The sequence below is a fragment of the Balaenoptera acutorostrata genome, chromosome 1 (genome assembly GCF_949987535.1).
Source record: "Balaenoptera acutorostrata chromosome 1, mBalAcu1.1, whole genome shotgun sequence".
NCBI lineage: Eukaryota > Metazoa > Chordata > Mammalia > Artiodactyla > Balaenopteridae > Balaenoptera > Balaenoptera acutorostrata.
The window spans coordinates 22,105,535-22,130,466 of record NC_080064.1 but is presented as its reverse complement, the minus strand read 5'-3'; the positions used below and the strand labels follow the sequence as shown (position 1 = coordinate 22,130,466).

Here is a 24,932-nt window from a genome sequence, read left to right as displayed (position 1 = left end):
GACTCTGATGGGGGGAACACAGGTGCACGTGGCAGGAAGAACTCATGACGTGGAACCAAAATCTCAAATTTCAGTCCCTTCCTCTTCTCCAACAAGTTGCTTCAGCTTATTTATCTCTATGATAGGGAGTGTTCTGCTTGACCTATGTTGCTACCATTCTCAAATAAGATAATGCCTCATTTCACCTCTTCCAATGTGTTCATATTTTAACATCTCTATAAGTGGGACGTGTCTTACCATTGAGGCCATGAGAAAGTTCTGTGTCATACTTTAATGGACAGCTTTTTTTTTTCTTTTTTTTCTTTTGGCCACGCCATGCAACTTGCAGGATCTTAGTTCCCCAACCAGGGATTGAACCCGCACCCCCTGCAGTGAAAGGGCTGAGTCCTAACCACTGGACCACCAGGGAATTCCCTGGAGAACATTTTTTTTCTTAGAGATACATAAAATAATGAAACATCTTACAGCCAATGGTATCTTGGATTTAGGAAATTCAGTAAATGTGCAAGCATGTTATAAACTGTAAAATCTTATTTACACTTGTATGTCAGGTCATAGTAATAAAGCATTTTCTTATCCATTATTTCACTTTTATTCCTGAAGCCCCATGTGGAGCAGAGAAAAGAGTGCTCAGTGTTGGATCTAAGTTTGAATCCCTCCCTAGGAGCTGACTAGCTTTGAGCCATAGGTTCCCTATCTATACACTGGGGATAATAATACCTATTGTTGCCATGGGGGAGAGTGTCCTGGTTTGAACCTAGTAGTGACTTCTGCTGGAAGATGAAGTAGCCCAGGCATATCTGGGTTGGGTTGGGTTGGGTTGAGTTACATAGACTAGAAGCATCCAGGCAACTTCTTTGCACAAATTGATTTAGGTTGAGGGAAGGAGGTGTCAGAAATGAGGTTGCCTCGGGGACAGATGTGGGATGGTAACAGCAGCTCGGGGGCCCCTCCTGGAGTGGCAGTAAAAGTTATAGGTAAGAGATGTCCTCAAACCAGGATCTGCATCCTCAACCTTGCCTGTTTCCTTGACCCCAAGGCTCACATTTGTCATCAGTAAAAATGTGAGAGAGCTCCACTCTCCTGGAGTCTCCTGAGTCTGATTCCTGACAGTGAATGAGCTAAGGCATATAATATTCTTATAGGAGTGCCTGACACTTAGCCCTTGATACATAGATACATATAGTTGTTCTTGCTGCTGCTATTACTTATTTTTATTATCATTATTTCATATCTGGGTCCTGGGGACCCATGACCAAGAGCTTTAGAGGAAGCAGCTGTGCCGGAACCCAAAGGAGATTGGGGGATGGGGAGGGGGGTCCAAGGGGTCTGCTTTCACAGCTGTCCAGCTGGCAGGCTGAGAGCCTGATTCAGCCCCCAGGACCTTGTGTTTGGCACAGCCTGATTAAAGCCATTTTCAAGGGCCATTAGATGGAGCGCCCAGGCTGCATTCTCCCTGTCAAGTCCCGTGGGGCTGCTACCATAATCTCTCACAGTCCTGGCCTGCTCTCCCAGGCTCTGAAGTCCTTGGACTGCACCACGAAACAGCACTTTGGCTGGAAATCAGCATCTCCCCAAAGTCCCAGCAGCCGGGATGGTTTAAAGGCAGTAGATGGCAATTCCAGAGCCACAGCAGGACACAAGGGCTGTGTGTGAGCCCATGTGAGACTTACCCAGGGAAGATGCCTAAATATAATAGTAAATGCCTTGAGAAGGAGCTGTGGGTCTGCTGTTAAACTGTCAGGACAGAAGCCAGTGAAATGTCAGGCATTTCCATTATTAAAAAAGAAACAACAGGCCCAAAATGGAGTTACTTGTGCTAAGCCCCAGGTCAGCAAACCAAGTTAGGTATTAACCAAGTTAATACCTAACCTAACTGAAGTTTCAGCCTCTCCCAAGAATGTGACCTTTAAACAGTCAATCTGGAATTACTTGGTCAGCACTAGTGAGGAAATCTGCCTGATAGACACCACCCCTTCCCCTAAACGAAGGTAACCTTGCCTGAAACAATCCACTTTTTGCTAGAATCTTCCTTTTTCCACTGCCTTCTGTTTATAAAACCTTCCATTTGTACAGCTCCTTGGAGTGCCTTTCTTTTTTTTTTTTCTTTTTTTTCTTTTCGGCCGCACTGTACAGCATGCGGGATCTTAGTTCCCCGACCAGGGATCGAACCTGTGCCCCATGGAGTGGAAGTACAGAGTCTTAACCACTGGACCGCCAGGGAAGTTCCTGGCGCTCCTTTCTATTTGCTAGATGGGATGCTGCCTGATTCATGAATTGTTGAATACAGCCAAATAGATCTTCAGATTTACTCAGTTGAATTTGGTTTTTTAACACCATGAACAGGATTCTGTGTGTATCCACAGGCCGACAAACTCTCATGTTCCTTAGAGGGTTGTTGGAAGGTAAGACACAATCACTGTGAAGTGCCTGGCACGGGACTTGGCCAGCAGCCATCGTTGTCCACGGGTGAAGGTCGTTCCTCTGCATCTTGCTGCTGTTGTCGTCCCACTGTGCCAGGCACTGCCTGGGCATCAGGGAATGCTGTGGGGACCTGGGGCACAGTCTTACCTGGAAAGGCCTTTCTGATGAGCTCGGTCAGGTTCTCCACAATTTGCAGCACGGCCGCCTCTCCCAGGTTCTCGTTGGGCACATGGGGCGTGTCATCACTGCAAAACACCGCCGGGCAGCTCGGGAAGTGGCACAAGGAAAAGAAGGGACGGCTCTACCATAAGAAAAAAGACTGCAGAACTGGGCCTCAGACAGCTACTGAAGGGGAATGACCAGACTGGAGCTGGGAGTCACATGGGACAAAGTCCAAACCCAGGCTCTGCCATTGACCGGCTGTGGGTCCCTGGGCTGGTTGTTTAACCTCTCTGAGCTTCCATTAGCTCATCTATAAAATAGGGACAATAATGGTACCTACACACAGAGTATTTGTGGGACTTCAATAAAGGGGGAAAAGTATATATATAAAATGTAGTAGCTGCTAGGTTGCAGTTAATATGGTCTTGAGAGGGAAGCTCTGGGTTTCCAGTCTCATCTGCAAGCCCCTGGGGAGCTTGGGTTGGACAAGCCGTGTCTGAGTTCTGAGTTTCCCCAAGGGTTCTAAGGAGTTTGCAGCTGGCTTCAGAATATAGAATTCAGATCTACTCTAGTAGGTCAAGGACCTACCCCAGGACCATTTAGTCCCCCATGTTTGACAGACCTAAATTCCTGGATCCACCTTAGAAAGGTGCAGCAAGGTGGGGGAAGAAGTGGGAAAGGAGGTTTGGGGGATGCTAAGAGCCCCACAACTAAAGCCTGAGGACTCTGCTGGACCGACGGGGTGAGGCAGCTGCTGCCCAGAGACTCCCCAGGGAAGGTAATTAGCTGAATCGTCCCGAGACTGCTACTGGCAGCCCACGCTGGCTCACTTTGTGCTGGGTACTTTCTGTGTATTGTACCCTTATCCACTAATTTATTCTTCATAATAACCTACAACATAGGTTCTATTGTTAGTCCCATTTGACAGATAAAGAAACCAAGGCACAGAAAGGTGAAGAATCCTGCCTAATGTATACAACTAGACAGTGGTGGAGTCAGAGTTTGAACCAGTCAGCTTGGCTCCAGAGTCTATGCTCATATCCATTACGTCCTACTGCGATTCTGATACCTTTATTAGGGCAGTAAGAGGGGCCTTTTAGCCCTGTCCTCCCTGGGGACAGGCCAGGAATACGAAGAGAGAACAAAATTCCATTTTTTTTTTCTAGTTTGGAGCATTTAATTCTGTGTGATAGAAAACACATCCAATTTCTACAGGTTACCCCTCAGGGGATTGCAAAAACACATCCAATTTCTACAGGTTTTCCCCCAAGGGACTGCAATTCTCCCGGAGAGGTCCAATTTCTGAGAAATTGAAGAATTATGAAGGGTCCTAGAGGTCATCTTGTCCAATGCCATACACCTCTGCAAGTCCCAGAGATTTCCCAGAAAAATCATGCTTCTGTTAAAGGTCATGAATTTCCCAGAGGGATCAAATCGTTTAGAATGTTACGCATTTCTCCAAGGGCCCCTCCTCAGAGAGCAGGAGGCCAGGGTCATGGCCTAAATCTCACTCTCTCCTTAGATTGATTCCTGAGCCCAGGGAAGCCAGAGCTGCCCAGGCTCCTCCTGAGACACTGTCACATTTCTTAAGTGTCCAGCCTTGCCCCTCCCCCTGCTGACCACAAAGTCCATCTGAGGGTCATTCCGATCACTCCCATGTCACACTGAGGGACAGCTGGGGACGTCATGGGTTTGATCCCGCCTTACAGAAGTGTCCATAGAGGCTGGAGGAGGGCACAAGAAGCCCGAGCTCCTGCCAGCCCTCCTCACCCGCTCCCTGGTTCACCACTTCCTGCAGCAAGTCCTCCCCAATCCCGCCAGAGGGAGTCAGGTGCCCTGTGAAGCTCCCCCATCCACCCAGTGACCCTCTCTCCTCGCTGGGATATAATGGTCGGTGGCCTTGTCTGTGTCGCCCAGGAGACCATGAGCTCCCTGAAGGAGGGTCCAGGTCCCTATCATCTCTGTTCCCCCCGTCTCCTGGGGGTGAGCACAAGACAGGCTGACCTACCAAGGGAGGGAGGGAAGGAAGGAGCGAATGAGTGAAGGAAGGACCTCGGGTGCTGAGGGAAGTCAGAGGACTTCCAGCAGCGTCCATGGGTGAGCAGCAGAAATGGCATCTCTGTGGCCCAGCTGAAATCACCCCTCAAGCTCTCTCCACACAGAGTAGTGCTCTGACCATTGAGGACCCCCAGGGCCAGGGCAGCCGGGGGTGGCCCGCAGCTGACCAGGACACTTGCTCCCAATGCTGGCTCACCTTCAGCCCTCCTACCTTCTCCCCTCCCTGTATTTGGATCTCTGGGCCTTGCAGTCCCCAAACCCCGGTGGGAGTGGCACCAGTGTTCATCGACCCCCACACCCACCCCCGACTTAAAATCTGGGAGTTCCCCCCATGCCCAGACATGCCATGACCGTGTCCCCAGCCTCAGTGAGAGCCACATTCTGCTGAGGCCGTAAGACACAAGGTCAAGGGCACAGACCCTGGAATCAGCCAGGCCCAGGCTCCCCTGGACAAGCTTGGAGCTTCAGGTTCATCCTCTCTGCAACAGGGCTGGTGAGGACTAAGGGAGATGGTGTGGGGAGGGTGCCAGGCAGGCAGGGGGCACAGGCAGTGGCCCGGGGAAGGGTAGCTGTGGTGACGGCTCTCACCCAGTCCAGAAGATGAAGTCTGGCTCTGGCTCGATCTCCTTCATGGCGTAGATAGAGGAGTTGATAAGGATCCAGGGAGAATCGCAGAGGTAGTTACCCCAGGGGCCTGCATTGGGCACCGGCTGGGAGCCAGCGGATGGGCACACCTGGAGGGGGTCTTCAGACACCTTGTAGTCCCGGTCAAGGTGCAGGTCAGAGACGTGCCAGAACTTCCCTGCAGGGGCAAGGAGACCCTGCTCAGTGCAAGTCTGTCCCTGAGCCTGGATGTGGAGGGAGTCAAGGGAACCCTGGGCTGGGGGAAGGGAGGTTGCACAGGTAAAAGGAAGTTTTCTCCGAACCCAGGGCCTGGTTTTGCCCAGGGAGGCACTGAGCAGAGCAGAAGACAGGCTTGGCTCAGTCCCTGACCTCTGACCTTTGACAAAGCCCTTTCTATCTCCCCACCTCAGTGTCCCCAGCAGCAGCATGAGAGATGGACTGCGTGACCCTCAAGAATTCTTTGGGGGACTTCCCTGGTGGCACAGTGGTTAAGAATCCGCCTGCCAATGAAGGGGACACGGGTTCAAGCCCTGGCCCAGGAAGATCCTGCATGCCGCGGAGCAACTAAGCCCGTGCGCCCCAACTACTGAGCCTGCGCTCTAGAGCCCTCGAGCCACAACAACTTAGCCCACGTGCCACAACTACTGAAGCCTGCGCGCCTAGAGCCTGTGCTCCGCAACAAGAGAAGCCACCGCAATGAGAAGCCCGCGCAGCGCAAGAAAGAGTAGCCCTCGCTTGCCGCAAGCAGAGAAAGCCCCCAACGAAGACCCAACACTGCCAAAAATAAATAAATAAATAAAATTTTTTAAAAACCCCAAAACTCTTTGGGAGTTCTAAGCAGAGTGCTTGTTTTAAAGCAAAGGTGGGTTAAGCGCCCAGGCTCTGGAGCCACGTACTAGCTGTGTGACCGTGGGCAAGTTGCTTCGCCTCTCTGAGACCATAACTAGAGCCAAATCTTTTCACCAGGGAAATACATACAAAAATCTGACCTGGGAGAAGGCTGACACATCAAATGCATTGTAAGATCTTGCTGATCAATACCAGCAAAAACCTGGGGAATATGTGTGGAAATGGAGTTTACAAGTACGAGGCCAGAAAACAAGGAACGCAACTTCAGATTGGGTTGAGTTTCTTACTGTGGGTACACTTGTTAGTGACTCTGGATGCGGGGTAAAATGCCAAAAATCTCTGGTGTAATACAGAGAACAGAATCCAAAGAAACTGGCCATGTGGAGTGGCTTTATCATCTGCACTGAGCACAGGGCCTGGTGTAAGTGGTTTCGATGATGCTTGTTGAAGGAGGGCATTGAACAGGTTTGGTCTCTGCCCTAAATCCTGTTTCAGGCTAAAACACGGGTGAGGCCTGGAATTTCCTCACTCTCCACCATTGCTGTCACTTCCTCCTCCACTTCCTGTGTCACTCAGACTCAGAGCCAACAGTCAACACCCACCCCATCCCAGGAAAATGGGCCTGGGCCTGGGGGTCCCGCTTTTGTTGCTTTCAGAGTTGGATTAGTCAGTCCCCCACTCCCTCAAGCCCTCCCTTCCCCACTCCTCGCCACAGGACCTTCAGTGGGGCTCTAAGGCCTGAAGGTAAAGTCTGGACCCTGATCTCACTCCTTGACTTTTCCTCCAGATGCTTCTGAGCTTTTGCCCACCTCTCCTGGTCTAAACCTCAACTCAGGAAAGGATCAAAAACTTGTTCACGGGACTTCCCTGGTGGCACAGTGGTTAAGAATCTGCCTGCCAATGCAGGGGACACGGGTTTGAGCCCTGGTCCAGGAAGATCCCACATGCCACGGAGCAGCTAAGCCCGTGCGCCACAACTACTGAGCCCGAGCGCCACAACTACTGAAGCCCACGTGCCTAGAGCCCATGCTCCACAACAAGAGAAGCCACCGCAACGAGAAGCCCACACACTGCCACAAAGAGCAGCCCCCACTCGCCACAACTAGAGAAAGCCTGCGCACAGCAACGAAGACCCAACACAGCCAAAAATAAAATAAATAAATAAATTTATTTTAAAAAACACAAAAAACAAACGTTCACACTAAGTTGCAAATGACTGATTAAGCAAATCATGGTCCCTCCCATGGTCATTATATAGTCATCCTCACCACAGCCCTGAAGGGATTGATCATTATCCTCATTTTGCAGATAAGGAAACTAAGGTTCAGAGGTCAACATGCCTGAGATATCATGGTAAATGGTGGGGGTCCTCTGGCTCCCTGTCCTCTCCCAGGAAGACGTGATTGCTAAGGGGGTACAACCAGTGCCTTTTATTTTAACTACGTCTTTTTGTAGATAGTCTATGCCTGCATTTTAATTTTTTACCCAAACTGAGAGTCTTTGTTTATAACGGGGGGAATTTAAACTTTTCACACAAATTGTGATCACTAATATATTTGAGATTACTTCTACAGGGGCAAAATCCTAAACCAGAGGAAAGAAAATAACCTCCCCATTTCAACTAGTAAATGGGTAGAGTTGGTGGACTTTTCCCAAGCCTCTGCCAGAGGTGATGAGTGGGTCACACCTGCTTCCAAGCCTGAGGCCAGGCGAGGTTGGCAGTGGAAGCGAGAGGCCCTGGGCCCTTTTCTCTGGCACGTGGGTCCCTTGCCTTCTCTGCAGACCATGCAGAGACCATTCCCCTGCCTCAAGCCAGCTCTTTCTCAACTAACCACAGACATGAAGCAATTCTGCCCCTTTGACATCAGCCCTCAAAGTACTCAAAGTTTATTTCTCCACTTCAGAAACTCCTTGCCTGAGGCTCGTCAGCTGTTGGTTTGTCTCTTCCTGCAAGCTCTGGACTAGTCAGCATAGAACTGAAACTCCTTGCAGCCTCCCTCACACTTCCTATGACCTCTGAGTGCGTGCATGCATGTATGTGCATGTGTGTGTTCATGTGTGTGCATATGTGGGTGCATATGTGTGTGTGTGCTTTTTGTGTATGTATGTATATGCGTGTGCGTGGGTGCGTGTGTGCGTGCCCACGTCCTCAAAGGCCTGACTTCAGGAGAAGCCAGGAGAGTGGAAAGAATGGCAGAGAGAGGGACTTCCTTGGTGGCGCAGTGGTTAAGAATCCGCCTGCCAATGCAGGGGACATGGGTTCGAGCCCTGGTCTGGGAAGATCCCACATGCCGCAGAGCAACTAAGCCCATGCGCCACAACTACTGAGCCTGCGCTCTAGAGCCCACAAGCCACAACTACTGAAGCCCGTGCGCCTAGAGCCCGTGCTCTGCAGCAAGAGAAGCCACCGCAATGAGAGGCCTGTGCACCACAACGAAGAGTGGCCCCCGCTCACTGCAATTAAAAAGAAAGCCTGCGCGCAGCAACGAAGACCCAGTGCAGCCATAAATAAATAAATAAATAAATAATAAAAATTAAAAAGAAAAAGAAAAAGAACGGCAGAGAGAGCCAGAGATCCAGGCAGGGGCTCCACCTCAGGCTCCAGTCTCCTCGTTGTGGAGTCTGATCACAAACCCCTCCTCTGCTGCTTTGCCCAACCCCACCCACCCCCTCCCACCCCCTCTCCTCACAGGGCCTCTTTCCTGGCTCCTCTGCCACCTTCCCCAGTCCTCCCCAGGTCATCGCACGGCTGCTTTCTCCTCTTCATTCAGGCCTCAGCTTGAAGGTCACCTCCTCGGAGAAGCCTCCCCTGACTACCTTTGCTCAAGTTCCACTTCCTCCCACCCCTCTGGTCACTAGCCATGTGACTCCCCCAGTTTTATTTTCTTCAGAGCACTCTCACATATGAACTTATCTTGTTGGCTTGCTTGTCAGCCATCTTCCCCTTCTTCAGTGTCAGTCCCATGAGAGCACAAAGCCTGTCTTGTTCATCCCTGTGTCCTCAGCACCCAGAACAGTGCCTGGGATGTGGAAGATGCCCGTATAGTTGATGAATGAGCAAGGCTGTGGGGAGGATGATTGGACTGGTAAGCCCTCAAAGAATGTTAGCCAGGTGCCCTTCACATGCTCATCTCATTTCATCCTTGCAACCATTCTGTGAGGTGGGATTCTTATGCCCATTTCACAGATGAGGAAACTGAGGCTCGAACCCAACCTCTCTGACTGCAAAGCTGAGACACAATGTTGGCTCAGAGTCCCCGGAAGGCTTTTATAATACATCTATGTTACCCATAAAAGATGGGAGCCACAGGCTTCTATGGAGTTGGTCACAGAATATGAGGAATTAAGCTCTAAATATCATGTCATGGAGAAGAGGATGGGCACCTCCTGGAGAGGGAGGCAGGTTATTGGGTTTCTAATCCAGGCTCTTCCTTGTGTTGGCTGAGGACTCTGGGCAAGCCAGCTGGCCTGAGGGTGTTTGACGTCTGGCCTGCTTGTCTGTGAGCATCAAATAAGACAGTGAACAAGAAAGAGCTAGTCCAGAAGACTCTCAACACACCACTGTCCCTGGCAATTACCTCCGGGGCCAGGAGTGAGACTGGGAGGGTGTGGGGAGTTGGGCACTTTAACACGTTATCCTTTGGACCAGAGCTTCTCAAACATTACCACGCAGTTGCCTCACCTGGGGAATCTCATGAAAATTAAGATGCTTTCTATATTCATACTGCTTGGATATTTTACAGTAAGAAAGTATTCATATAATCTTTGAGTTTTAAGAAAACGTATACCAATCTTAGCTGTCATTGTTATTCATTAATTATTGAGACTATGAATAAATTTAGCATCAAATCCAGTGAGAAGTTGAGGGCACAGACCTGGGTTGGAATTCCAGCTCCAGTGCCCACTAGCTGGGTGAACTTACTCTGTGCCTGTTTCCTCATCTGAAATGGGGACAACAGCGCCCCCCAGCTTTTATGGTTATTGTGAGGTTTAAAATGAGAGAATATGAGAATATGCATAAGCACTCAGCAAAGCAAAGCAGCAGTTACTTTGAATTTGGTCCCTGGGGTGTCCTGAAAGTCCCCTTTCACCGTGGAAGGGAGATGGGACCAGGGGAGTGGCTGTGTCCTTCCCCTGCCTGCCCCAGCGTCCCCTCTGCTGCTGTCCTCTGCAGGAAAGTGCAGGTTTGGGGCCAGGACATTTGAAACAGAACAATGTGAAAACAGATCCTGTCCCCTCCTGGCTGGTCCTCCTTGAGCGGAGGACCGGTGGTACAGCACACCCTCTAGTTTTAATTCTGAGAGCTCATCTCTGCTCCCTGTGCCTGGGCAGGCAAAAGTCTCCTGGCCCTCCTCCTTCTTCACCAAAGGGGTCATCAGGCCCACCTTGTACACTGGGGACAACAGATACAGGGCCCAGGGCCTAATACTTTCGTAAGGCTCATGGAAATGTCTGAGACCTGAAAAAGAGTGCATTGCTTCCGAAGTTCAGAAAAAAACAAAAAAAAACTATGCTATCGAAACCAACAATCCACTTCAAATGCAATATTAAAAATGTCATTAAAAATCATATATATATATATATATATATATATATATATAAAATCATAGATAATGTGAGATACTTTTACTATGATTCATGATGGGGTGGAGGAGACTTGCAAAAATCATTCCTAAAGTCTAATAAGGTCTTTTTTTTTAAATTAATTTATTTATTTTTGACTGCATTGGGTCTTCGTTGCTGCACACAGGCTTTCTCTAGTTGTGGTGAGTGGGGGTTACTCTTCGTTGCGGTGTGCAGGTTTCTCATTGCAGTGGCTTCTCTTGTTGCAGAGAATGGGCTCTAGGCTCGCGGGCTCAGTAGTTGTGACTTGCAGGCTCTAGAGTGCAGGCTCAGTAGTTATGGCACATGGGCTTAGTTGCTCCGCAACATGTGGGATCTTCCTGGACCAGGGCTTGAACCTGTGTCCCCTGTGTTGGCAGGTGGATTCTTAACCACTGCGCCACCACGGAAGCCCTAGAGTCTAATAAGGTCTTAAAGTGTCTGAAAGGTGAGTTTGCTTATGGTTGGAGACAAGAAAAGGAAGGCATTTATTTAGCACCTACTGAATGCCAGATGCTGTGCCAAGCCCTCTGTCTATGTAGTTTCACAACAAAATTAGAAATACATTCTATTATTATACCCATTTTACAGATGAGGAGACTGAGCTAGTTAGTGGCACACCTACGACTCATATTGTATCTAAACAGAAATGATCACGGTGCACTTTGCCACAAGCTAGCTGTGTGACCTTGGATATTAAAAATATATATATCCCTTAAACTTTTACAGCACGTTGCAGTGTAAGTGCATGATCTCACCTAACTATCATTTAATATCTCCTCTGCTATTATCCTTATTTTATAGATAGTGAAATAGAGGCTCAAGGTCACATAGATATTAAAAGGTAGGATCTAGGCTTTCTGGCTTAAGGCAATGGATTGTTTTTGAAACGGCATGCATGAAATTTGGACTCAGGGAAATCTTGTTTTGAATCCTGGCTCCTCCACAGGTGATGGCAACTTGAACAAGAGATTTCCTCAGCTGAGCCTCAGTTTCCTCATCTGTAAAATGGGGATAACAATGCTAGTAGCAAAGGGGTGGATGTCCGGATGAAAGGAGTAATCTCATATGGAGCACGTGACTATGGAGTGGACAAGCCAGCCTGAGTGCTTAATCCCTGGGATACTCTGCCCCTTGGGCCTCAGTTTTTCTCCTCCTCTGTTTCCTCAAGTGTAAGATTCGAGTATTGCACAAAGGTTATCTGAAGGCCCTGCCAGTGATTCCATGACTTTTGTCTGTTATGTGTATAACCCACCATAAAGTGATGTTGGTCCCCAGTTCAGTCCTTCGGTTTCTCTGTTTGTTTGATTTTTGGTTTTTGATTTTGTTTTTTACAATAGGTCCTTGTTGGTTATCTATTTTAAATATAGCAATGTGTACGTGTCAATCCCAAACTCCCAATCTATCCCTCCCCCGCCACGGTTCCCCCCTGGTTCCCCCCCTGGTAACCACAAGTTCGTTCTCTAAGTCTGAGTCTGTTTTGTAAATAAGTTCATTTGTATGTTGTTGTTTTTTTTTTAGATTCAGATCAGTCCTTCCTTTCTGACACTAAGCGATAACCCCAAACACTTCAGTTATAACTCCTCCTCTGTAAACCACTACCCTCCAAAACACAGAGGGTTCACTTGTTAAAACCAACATTTCCTAACCCCTTGTGTTATCTGCATGGATTGCCCTCTCCTCACAGCAGCTCCACGAGGCAGACTCATTGTTCTTGGGGGAAATGTTTTCCTACCATGCGGGCCCATACTGAAAGGACTTGTGGGTTTCTCTGCAGTTAGAGGCTGAGGGATAAATGCAGTGTTGTCTCGGGCTTGTGTGGGAGCAGACAAAGCCAGCAAGCTGGTGCCCCACCCAAGCTCCTGACTAAGGATGGTGGAGGGAGAATCCCCACCGTTGGGTTTTTTTTTTTTTAATTTATTTACTTTTGGCTGCATTGGGTCTTTGTTGCTGTGTGCGGGCTTTCTCCAGTTGTGGAGAGCGGGGGCTACTCTTCATTGCGGTGCACAGGCTTCTCATTGTCGTGGCTTCTCTTGTTGTGGAGCACGGGCTCTAGGCGTGCGGGCTCAGTAGTTGTGGCTTGCGAGCTCTAGAGCGCAGGCTCAGTAGTTGTGGCACACGGGCTTAGTTGCGCCGCAGCATGTGGGATCTTCCCGGACCAGGGCTCGAACCCGTGTCCCCTGCATTGGCAGGCGGATTCTTAACCGCTGCGCCACCAGGGAAGCCCATAGAATCCCCACGGTTTTATGCAAAGCAGGGATGACTGCTATCTGATTTGGTGTCTCAAAGGTCTGCACTTCAGGAAGAGACTCGGATTCTGAAAAATCTTACAGGTGCTGTGGAATTCTTTTTAAATTTAATTCCATTTTTAGATTATAGACGTATACATTCCAGAAAGTTTGGAGAAAAGAGAAAAAAAAATAGTACCTATAAAACCCGCCATCCCAAGAGGAGCCATCAAAGGGCATGATGGATAAAGTGGCTGAGTACCGACTTGGTCTTGCCACTTCCCAGCTGTGGGATCTTGGGCGGGTGTTGTGTCCCCTCTGAGTCTCATTTTCCTCATCTGCAAAATGGATATAATGGTAATAGTACCTACTTTACAGGGACTATAAAAATCAAAGGAGGTTTTTTCATTTCATTTTTCAAATAGGTTTTAAAAGGACAACATATGTCAAGCACCAAGCACAAGCATGGCGTATCATAAGTGCTCAGAAAATAAATGTTAGCACTTCTTGGCTATTTTCCTTACTGTTGTTTGTGTGATTTTATTTTATTTTTTAAAATTATTTATTTATTTATTTACTTATGTGGTTGCAGTGGGTCTTAGTTGCGGCAGGAGGGCTCCTTAGTTGCGGCTCACTGGCTCCTTAGTTGCAGCATGTGGGCTCCTTAGTTGTGGCACACAGGCTCCTTAGTTGTGGCATGTGAACTCCTAGTTGCAGCATGTGGGATCTAGTTCCCTGACCAGGGATCAAACCTGGGCCCCCTGAATTGGGAGTGTGGAGCCTTATCTACTGTGCCACCAGGGAAGTCCCTCTTTGTGTGTTTTTATATAACATTATTTTATAAACAGATTGAAGATGTACAGCTGGGGTTCATGTCCAGACTCAGACACTTAACTAGATGTGTGACCTTGAGTGAGTTATTTAACTTCTCTAAGGCTCAGTTTCCTTGCTGATAATCTCTACTTCACAAGGCTGTTGTGAGGATATCATGTAAAAATTTTAGCAGTGCCTGCCACATAGTAAGTACTTAATAAATGTTACTTAATATTTTCAATTTATGGTATTATCTTGAAACTTTTCTGTCTGGTGGTTTTACCATAATCTATTCAGCTCTTCTATTGCTGTTAGCATTTTCCATTATAATAAACAACACTGCAATAAACATCTTAGTGCCTTTGGTGGCAGGGGAGATTCTTTTTAACCACTAAGACCCTGGGCTTGGGAAGGGGGTGCCTGCTGGCGTTTGGATTTCTAAGAAAACATATTTAAAAGTGAAACAGTGAGGGGGTGGAGATACTTTCAATCATTCCTAAGTCTCCAGTCAGACTGGCAGGGCCCTGAGTCCCCCAGAAGGGAACAGGGTCTCTGTGTCCAAGTAGACGGAGGACGGCCACTCTTGGTCTTCTCCCAAGCAGTCACCCTCCCAGGGAATGACACGTCCTCTCAGGGCATGTCCCAAATCAAACCGCCCTCTCCTCCTCCTGCATCTCAGCAAATGACAACCCCATCCTTCCAGCTGCTGATACAAAAACCTTGGAGTCGCCTCTGAGTCCTCCTTCTCTCACACCCTCCATCTGTCAACAAGTCTTTTTTTTTTTAATTTTATTTATTTTTGGCTGCGTTGGGTCTTCGTTGCTGCACACAGGCTTTCTCTAGTTGTGGCGAGTGGGGGCTACTCTTCGTTGCGGTGCCCGGGCTTCTCATGTTGCAGAGCACGGGCTCAAGGCACGTGGGCTTCAGTAGTTGTGGCATGTGGGCTCGGTAGCTGTGGCTTGCGGGTGCTAGAGCACAGGCTCAGTAGTTGTGGCTCACGGGCTTAGTTGCTCCGCAGCATGTGGGATCTTCCCGGACCGGGGCTCGAACCCATGTCCCCGGCATTGGCAGGTGTATTCTTTTTTTTTTTTTTTTTTTTTTTATTTATTTATTTATTTATTTATTTATTTATTTATTTATTTATGGCTCTGTTGGGTCTTCGTTTCTGTGCGAGGGCTTTCTCTAGTTGTGGCAAGCGGGGCCACTCTTCATCGCGGTGCGCGGGCCTCTCATTATCGCGGCCTCTCTTGTTGCGGAGCACAGGCTCCAGACGCGCAGGCTCAGTAATTGTGGCTCACGGGCCTAGTTGCTCCGTGGCATGTGGGATCTTCCCAGACCAGGGCTCGAACCCGTGTCCCCTGCATTGGCAGGCAGATTCTCAACCACTGCGCCACCAGGGAAGCCCGGCAGGTGTATTCTTAACCACTGCGCCACCAGGGAAGTCCTGTCAGCAAGTCTTGTCCTGAGTCAGACCATCTCCCAGCAGCCCTCCTCTCCCTGGATGATGGCAGTAGCCTCGTCACTGGTTTTGCTCCTTCTCCTTTACCAGGATGAGCAGCCATCCCAGTTTGCCCAAGACTGAGGGACTGCCAAGACGCCCAACTTTAAGTGCTAAAACCAGGAAAGTCTCAGGCAAACTGAGGTCACTTGTTCACCCCACCTTTACCCCATCACAGGCGCTTCTCCGTACAACAGCCCAAGGGTCCTTTTAAACTCACACAAATCAGATCATATCACAGCTCTGTCCCAAACCCTCTAAGGATGTCCCATTTCACTCTGAGTTCTTAAAATTGTCTACAGGTTTATACATGAGCTGCCACCAGCGCCCCCTGCCCCGTAACCCCTGACATCCCTCCCCACACCCTCCCCGTCCTCTCTGCTCCAGCCAGCTAGCCTCAGGCTCTTCCTCACACACGTCGCCTGTGCGTCCCGCTCAGGGCCTGTGCACTTTCCGTCCTATCCTGCTGGAATGTTCTTCACCTGGACGTCCACATGGCTCTCTCCTTTGCTGCCTTAAATCTCTGGTCAAATGTCACTTTATTCGACAGCTCTTCTCTGGCTATCCCTTAAGTATCTCCCCCCGCCACCCTCTCCACTCCTTTATTCTGCTTTATTATTCTCCATAACACCTGTTATTTCCTGGAATATGTATTTCTTTGTTCATGTGTCTTTCAGAGGTTTCTCCGGAGGTGAAGGAATGCTTCACCAGGTCTGGGACTTTTGTTTATTTCTGCCACGTCCCTGGTTCCTAGAATAGTGCATGACATATTTTTTGGTTTAAAATAATGTTTTTATTGCCCAGGACATTCTTTTTCTTGTGTCTTGATTTTTTGTTGTTGTTTGTTTGCTTGTTTGTTTTTGTTTTCTTTTTTAATAACTATAAATTCAAGCTTAGGAAAGATTGTCTTTGTCTTGAAAAACAACAAATTTTTTGTTTTTTTTTTTAATTTATTATTTATTTATTGGCTGCGTCAGGTCTTAGTTGAGGCATGCGGGATCTTTGGTTGCGGTGCGCAGGCTTCTCTCTAGTTGTGGCGTGCAGGTTTTTCTTTCTCTAGTTGTGGCACGCAGGCTCCAGGGCACATGGGCTCTGTAGTTTGTGGCACGCGGGCTTCTCTAGTTGAGGCGCGGGAGCTCAGTAGTTGTGGCGCATGGGTTTAGTTGCCCCGCAGCATGTGGGATCTTAGTTCCCTGACCAGGGATCAAACCTGCATTCCCTGCATTGGAAGGTGGATTCTTTACCACTGGACCACCAGGGAAGTCCCAAACAACAAAGTTTTTATATCATTTGCTAACCTGATCTCGTTGTTGTTGTTGTTGTTTTTAACATCTTTATTGGCATATAATTGCTTTACAATGTTGTATTAGTTGCTGCTGTATAACAAAGTGAATCAGCTATATGTATACATATATCCCCATATCCCCTCCCTCTTGCGTCTCCCTCCGACCCTCCCTATCCCACCCCTCTAGGTGGTCACAAAGCACAGAGCTGATCTCCCTGTGCTATGCAGCTGCTTCCCACTAGCTATCTATTTTACATTTGGTAGTGTATATATGTCCACGCCACTCTGTCACTTCGTCCCAGCTTACCCTTCCCCCTCCCCATGTCCACAAGTCCATTCTCTATGTCTGCATCTTTATTCCTGTCCTGCCGCTAGGTTCTTCAGGACCGTTTTTTTTAGATTCCGTATATGTGTGTTAGCATATGGTATTTGTTTTTCTCTTTCTGACTTACTTCACTCTGTATGATAGTCTCTAGGTCCATCCACCTCACCACAAATAACTCAATTTCATTTCTTTTTATGGCTGAGTAATATTCCATTGTATATATGTGACACACCTTCTTTATCCATTCATCTGTTGATGGACACTTAGGTTGCTTCCATGTCCTGGCTATTGTAAATAGTGCTGCAATGAACATTTTGGTACACGTCTCTTTTTGAATTATGGTTTTCTCAGGATATATGCCCAGTAGTGGGATTGCTGGGTCATATGGTAGTTCTATTTTTAGTTTTTTAAGGAACCTCCATACTGTTCTCCATAGTGGCTGTATCAATTTACATTCCCACCAACAGTGCAAGAGGGTTCCCTTTTCTCCACACCCTCTCCAGCATTTATTGTTTGTAGATTTTCTGATGATGCCCATTCTGACTGGTGTGAGGTGATACGTCATTGTGGTTTTGATTTGCATTTCTCTAATGATTAGTGATGTTGAGCATCCTTTCATGTGTCTGTTGGCAATCTGCATATCTTCTTTGGAGAAATGTCTATTTAGGTTTCTGCCCATTTTTGGATTGGGTTGTTTGTTTTTTTGATATTCAGCTGCATGAGCTGCTTGTATATTTTGGAGATTAATCCTTAGTCAGTTCCTTCGTTTGCAAATATTTTCTCCCATTACGAGGGTTGTCTTTTCGTCTTGTTTATGGTTTCCTTTGCTGTGCAAAAGCTTTTAAGTTTCATTAGGTCCCATTTGTTTATTTTTGTTTTTATTTACATTTCTCAAGGAGGTGGGTCAAAAAGGATCTTGCTGTGATTTATATCATGGAGTGTTCTGGGTATGTTTTCCTCTAAGAGTTTTATAGTGTCTGGCCTTACATTTAGGTCTTTAATCCATTTTGAGTTTATTTTTGTGTATGGTGTTAGGGAGTGTTCTAATTTCACTCTTTTACATGAAGCTGTGCAGTTTTCCCAGCACCACTTATTGAAGAGGCTGTCTTTTCTCCATTGTATATTCTTGCCTCTTTTGTCAAAGATAAGGTGACCATATGTGTGTGGGTTTATCTCTGGGCTTTCTAGCCTGTTCCATTGATCTATATTTCTGTTTTTGTGCCAGTACCATACTGTCTTGATCACTGTAGCTTTGTAGTATGGTCTAAAGTCAGGGAGTCTGATTCCTCCAGCTCCGTTTTTCTTTCTCAAGATTGCTTTGGCTATTCGGGGTCTTTTGTGTTTCCATACAAATTGTGAAATTTTTTGTTCTAGTTCTGTGAAAAATGCCATTGGTAGTTTGATAGGGATTGCATTGAATCTGTAGATTGCTTTGGGTAGTATAGTCATTTTCACAATGTTGATTCTTCCAATCCAAGAACATGGTATATTGCTCCATCTGTTTGTATCATCTTTAAATTCTTTCATCAGTATCTTATAGTTTTATGCTTACAGGTCTTTCGTCTCCTTGAGTAAGTTTATTCCTAGGTATTTTATTCTTTTAGTTGCAATGGTAAATGGGAGTGTTTCTTTAATTTCTCTTTCAGATTTTTCATCATTAGTGTATAGGAATGCAAGAGATTTCTGTGCATTAATTTTGTATCCTGCAACTTTACCAAATTCATTGATTAGCTCTAGTGGTTTTCTTGTAGCATCTTTAGGATTCTCTATGTATAGTACCATGTCATCTGCAAACAGTGACAGTTTTACTTCTTCCTTTCTGATTTGGATTCCTTTTATTTCTTTTTCTTCTCTGATTGCTGTGGCTAAAACTTCCAAACTATGTTGAATAATAGTGGTGAGAGTGGGCAACCTTGTCTTGTTACGGATTTTAGAGGAAATGGTTTCAGTTTTTCACCATTGAGAAGGATGCTGGATGTGGGTTTGTCATATATGGCCTTTATTATGTTGAGGTAAGTTCCCTCTATCCTACTTTCTGGAGGGTTTTTATCATAAATAGGTGTTGAATTTTGTCAAAAGCTTTTTCTGCATCTATTGAGATGATCATATGGTTTTTCTCCTTCAGTTTGTTAATATGGTGTATCACATTGATTGATTTGTGTATATTGAAGAATCCTTGCATCCCTGGGATAAATCCCACTTGATCATGGTGTATGATCCTTTAATGTGCTGTTGGATTCTGTTTGCTAGTATTTTGTTGAGGATTTTTGCATCTATGTTCATCAGTGATACTAGCCTGTAGTTTTCTTTTTTGTGTGACATCTTTGTCTGGTTTTGGTGTCAGGGTGATGGTGGCCTCGTAGAATGAGTTTGAGAGTGTTCCTCCCTCTGCTATATTTTGGAAGAGTTTGAGAAGGATAGGTGTTAGCTCTTCTCTAAATGTTTGATAGAATTCACCTGTGAAGCCATCTGGTCCTGGGCTTTTGTTTGTTGGAAGATTTTTAATCAGAGTTTCAATTTCAGTGCTTGTGATTGGTCTGTTTATATTTTCTATTTCTTCCTGGTTCAGTCTTGGAAGGTTGTGTTTTTCTAAGAATTTGTCCATTTCTTCCAGGTTGTCCATTTTATTGGCATATAGTTGCTTGTGGTAATCTCTCATGATCCTTTGTATTTCTGCAGTGTCAGTTGTTATTTCTCCTTTTTCATTTCTAATTCTATTGATTTGAGTCTTCTCCCTTTTTTTCTTGATGAGTCTGGCTAACTGATCTCGTTTTAAGAGAGAGATAGGAGTTATCTTGCAAGGGTAAAATTTATACCATGAATGATGTAGGTCAAAGCCTGGTGGTACTAAGACCTACATTGTTGACAAAATTATAATCTGCTGGTGGCATTTGCGGAAAAGAAGCCCTTGCAAATTTCTAAACAACAGTAAACTCTGTTAGGAAATTCTAAAGTGTTTTATAGGTCAAAAAGGGAATGAGGGTACTTCCCTGGTGGTGCAGTGGTTAAGACTCTGCACTCCCAATGCAGGGGGCCTGGGGTTCGACCCCTGGTCAGAGAACTAGATCCCACATGTATGCTGCAACTAAGAGTTCACATGCCACAACTAAGGAGCCAGCATGCTGCAACTAAGGAAGCCTGCGAGCTGCAACTAAGGAGCCCGCCTGCCGCAACTAAGACCCAGCATAAATAAATAAATAAATAAATAAATAAATAAATAAATAAATAAATAAATAATTTTTTTTTAAGAAAGGGAATGAGGTTAGTAAAATGCCTCAACAGAGTTTGAATAAAATACTGGATTTGAGAGCTACTCAACCAATATTTTTTTAATGAATTCATGAATCTTCCTGCCACCTTCTACCTCTACCAACTGGCTGGCTCTTACGTACCCACACCTCTGAACAATGTCAATGTCCCTCCTGTGGCCAGCTGTCACCCCCACTTAAAATCTCAGGCTCAAACAGCACCTCCACCACCCACTAACCCTCTCACCCAGCCTCCCCCGCCTAGCTCCCTGCCTTGCTAGTTTTATCAGCATTTTCAGCTTTCTCTGAGCAGCTTCCAGCAGCCCTAGACCCTGAGTTCATAGTACCAAACAGGGAGATCACAGGCATTCGCAGTGCCTACCTTGTCCAGCCCTGGTGATTCCCCAGTGGGCCAGGAAAATCAGCAGCTCGGGCAGCCTCATCCTGGGGGCTCGCCTCATGGGAGCCATCAGGTTCTCCTGGAGCAAGTGTTCGAGCCACAGGCTTCCCAACTAGGTGTTGGTGGCCACGCACCAGAGCAGAACTTCCTGTCCTGTCACTGAGTGTTCCCAGACAGTGGAGGCATTTGGCTCCTCTGACTTTTCTTCCTGTGCCCAGCAGGGTGTGAGCAGGGTTTGCCCAAGGAGCTGTACCTGCCAGGACTTTGGACTCTCAAGTAGGAAGCAGCACCAGTCCCGCCAGTTCCTCAGAGAATGTTGGTACAGCCAACAACTGGATTCTCCAAGAAACTCACTCAACCCCACCCAATGACAGGCAAATAACTACTTTTGAAGCTTTCATGTTGCCCCACCCCAGCAGAACAAACATACCGTATAAAATGTCAGGCCTTTGCCATCAAAGGAACATAACTGCTTGTTGGAGATCAAGATGCTTGACCACAGACGAACCAAGACTAAGAGTCATCTGCTCATTTATGCTGGAAACCATGTCCCATGGAGATAGAGGAGACCCAAGGCCACTCTGCCCTCAAGAGGGAGAAGTAAGCCCCTGGACTGCCGTTCAGTGTATTAGGTGGCTTGACAAGCCCAGAGGAGGGAGCTAACCCTCTGAGGAAAGTGAGAGGGCTTTCTGGGAGGAGGTGACACAGGCTTCATCTCTTCTTTCATTATGGAAATTGACAAACATAAATAAAAGTAGAGAGAATAGTGTAAGGAACCCACAGTACCCATCCTCCAGCAACAGCAGTTAGGAACTCATGGCCAATCTTACTTCAGCTGTACCCCCACCCCAACCCTGATGGATTATTTTAAAGTCAAGTCCAGAGATCATATCATTTTGCCCATAAACACTTTAGTATATATCTCTAAAAGATAAGGATTCTCTTTTTCTAACCCAATGATAATACCATAGCAGACCTAAAAAATAATAATGTTGCCAACCTGGGATCCCTGGACTCTTCAATCAACAGAAATTCATGAGACTGGATGAGAATTTCAGGCAAGGCTTTACTGGGACTCGTGCTGCAGCATGAGGGAGGAAAACAAGAAACAGATGCCCTTGCTTGCGCTCCAAGGAGGAGGGCTGGCTCTTTAAATGGGATGAGGGTAGGGGCGGATCAGTGGGTCGGGCTGGAGGGGTGGTTAGATGATCTGCCCATCCCTTGGTGGTGCTATGTGTGGGGATCATGAGTAGTACCCTGATTTTGCTCCCAGCACCTCAGAAGTGGCAGTTGGTTTGTGGCCTTTTTGTATCTTATTGTTCATAATTGCCCCAACTGCTCATGTTTGCAGTGGTTTTTAGCCCCTTATAGGTTCTTTGTCTTCTGTTGCTCAAGGAGACATTTGCCCTGGTGCAAGTGAAAGCACTCCCATAGAGGGTCCCAGGTCCCAGCCTATCTCAATAGTAATTCCTTACTACCACCAGGTAGATACTTGGTCAATGTTTAAACTTCCCTGATTGTCTCATAGTACTTTTTTTTACAATTGGTTCGTTCAAATCAGGATCCAAACCAGGTCCACACATTGCATGCGGTTGATGTGTCTCTTAAGTCTCTCTTTAATGTTAGGCCTCTCTCCCTCCCCGCTTTTGCTTGTTCTTTGTCAGTGGAACCAGGTCATTTGTCCTATGAAATTTCCCACATTCTGGAGTATTTGGCTGATTGTTTCTTCGTGGTATCATTTAAGTTAGTCTTCTGTCCCCCATATTTCCTATAAACTGGTAGTTAGATCTAGAGGTTTGATGACATTTAGATTTGATTTTTTTTGGCAAGATGACGTCTCATGTGGTCTTGTGTCCTACCTGCTGCATTGCATTGCAAGGCACATAATTGTATGCTTGTCCCACCAGCTTAATCTTAACATACAGGCATACCTCGGAGATATCGCGGGTTCAGTTTCAGACCACCACGATAAAGCGAATATCAAAATAAAGCAAGTCACAGACTTCCCTGGTGGCGCAGTGGTTAAGAATCCGCCTGCCAATGCAGGGGACACGGGTTCAAGCCCTGGTCCGGGAAGATACTACACGCCGTGGAGCAACTAAGCCCATACGCCACAACTACTGAGCCTGTGCTCTAGAGTCCGTGAGCTACAACTACTGAGCCCATGAGCCACAACTACTGAAGCCCACGTGCCTAGAACCCGTGCTCCACAACAAGAGAAGCCACCGCAATGAGAAGCCTGTGCACCGCAACGAAGAGAAGCCCCCGCTCACCGCAACTAGAGAAAGCCCACGCGCAGCAACTAAGACCCAACACAGCCAAAAATAAATAAATAAATAAATTTATTAAAAAATAAAAAAATAAAGTCACATGAATTTTTTTGTTTCCCAGTGCATGTAAAAGTTATGTTTACACTATACTGTAGTCTACTAAGTGTGCAATAGCATTATGTTTAAAAAATGTACATGCCTTAATTTAAAAATATTTTATTGCTAAAAAATGCTAACCATCATTTGAGCCTTCAGTGGGTTGTAATCTCTTTGCTGGAGGAGGATCTTGCCTCCATGTTGATGGCTGCTGACTGATCAGGGTGGTGGATGCTGAAGGCTGGGGTGGCTGTGGACATTTCTTTTTATTTATTTATTTATTGTTGGCTGTGTTGGGTCTTCGTTGCTGCATGCAGACTTTCTCTAGTTGCAGCGAGTGGGGACTACTCTTCGTTGCCCTGCATGGCCTTCTCATTGTGGTGGCCTCTCTTGTTGCAGAGCACAGGCTCTAGGCACGCAAGCTTCAGTAGTTGTGGCACGTGGGCTCAGTAGTTGTGGCACACGGGCTTAGTTGCTCCACGGCATGTGCGATCTTCCTGGACCAGGGCTCGAACCTGTGTCCCCTGCATTGGCAGGTGGATTGTTAACCACTGAGCCACCAGGGAAGTCCCTGTGGCAATTTCTTAAAATAAGACAATAATAAACTTCGTCTCATCAATTGACTCTTCCTTTCACTTGAATACTTAGAGGCCATTGTAGGGTTATTAATTGGCCCAGTTTCAATATTGTTGTCAGAGAATAGGGAGGCTAAAGGAGAGGGAAAGAGATGGGGAAGCAGCTGGTCAGTGGAGCAGTCAGAACACACACAACATTTATGGATTAAGTTCTCTGACTTAACAGGGGCACGTTTCGTGCCACCCCAAAACAATTACAATAGTAACATCATCAAAGATCACTTATTACCACAGATCACTGTAACAAATATAATGATAATGAAAATGTTTGAAATATTGTGAAAATTATCAAAATATGACACAGAGACACGAACTGACAAATGCTGTTGGACAAATGGCACCAATAGACTTGCTTGACGCAGGGCTGCCAAACACCAATTTGTAAAAGACTCATCATCTGCAAAGTGCAATAAAGTGAAGCACAAGAAAATGAAGTCTGCTTGCATTTCTCCAAAGAAGACATACAGATGGCCAAGAGGCACATGAAAAGATGCTCAGCATCACTAAGTATTAGAGAAATGCAAATCAAAACTACAATGAGGTATCACCTTACACCAGTCAGAACAGCCATCATCAAAAAGTTTACAAACAATAAATGCTGAAGAGGGTGTGGAGAGGAGGGAACCCTCCTGCACTGTTGGTGAGAATGTAAATTGGTACAGCCACTATGGAGAACAATATGGAGGTTCCTTAAAGAGCTATGATTAGAGCTACCATATGATTCAGCAATCCACTCCTGGGTATATATCTGGAGAAAACAGTGGTTCAAAAGGATACATGTACCCTGATGTTCACTGCAGCACTGTTTACAATAGCCAAGACATGGAAGCAACCTAAAGGTTCATCGACAGAGGAATGGATAAAGATGTGGTACATATATACAATGGAATATTACTCAGCCATTAAAAAGAATGAAGTAATGCCATTTGCAGCAACATGGATGGACCTGGAGATTATCATACAAAGACAAATTATCATGTGATATCACTTATATGCAGAATCTAAAAAAATGATGCAGATGAACTTATTTACAAAACAGAAACACTCACAGAGTTAGAGAACGAATTTATGGTTACTGGGGGAAAGGGCGTGGGGGGAGATATAGATTGGGAGTTTGGGATTGACATGTACACACTACTATATTTTAAATAGATAACAGACAAGAACCTATGGTATAGCACAGGAAACTCAGCTCAACATTCTGTAATAACCTAAATGGGAAAAGAATTTGAAAAAGAATGGATACTTGTATGGGTATAACTGAATCACTTTGCTGTAAAACTGTGACTAACACATCATTGTTAATCAACTATACTCCAATATAAAATAAAAAATTTTCAAAACAGGAGGCCTGCCTGTACAAGTAAGAGTTAGCCAGAAGAAGGAGAAAATGGGGAAGAGGGTATTCCAGGAAG

General features: G+C 46.3%; 1 protein-coding gene across 1 annotated transcript in view; it reads right to left on the bottom strand.

Annotated features, from left to right (window-relative positions):
• SMPDL3B (sphingomyelin phosphodiesterase acid like 3B) overlaps window positions 1-20,559 on the bottom strand; it is a 29,100-nt gene extending 8,541 nt beyond the window's left edge. Inside the window, exons 1-3 of the mRNA XM_007170513.2 lie at window positions 20,499-20,559; window positions 5,233-5,446; window positions 2,572-2,669 (exon numbers count right to left, since the gene is read on the bottom strand). Coding sequence (XP_007170575.2) covers window positions 2,572-2,669; window positions 5,233-5,446; window positions 20,499-20,559 — 373 coding nt within the window. The remainder of the gene's footprint in view (window positions 1-2,571; window positions 2,670-5,232; window positions 5,447-20,498) is intronic.
• Window positions 20,560-24,932: the final 4,373 nt, after the last annotated feature.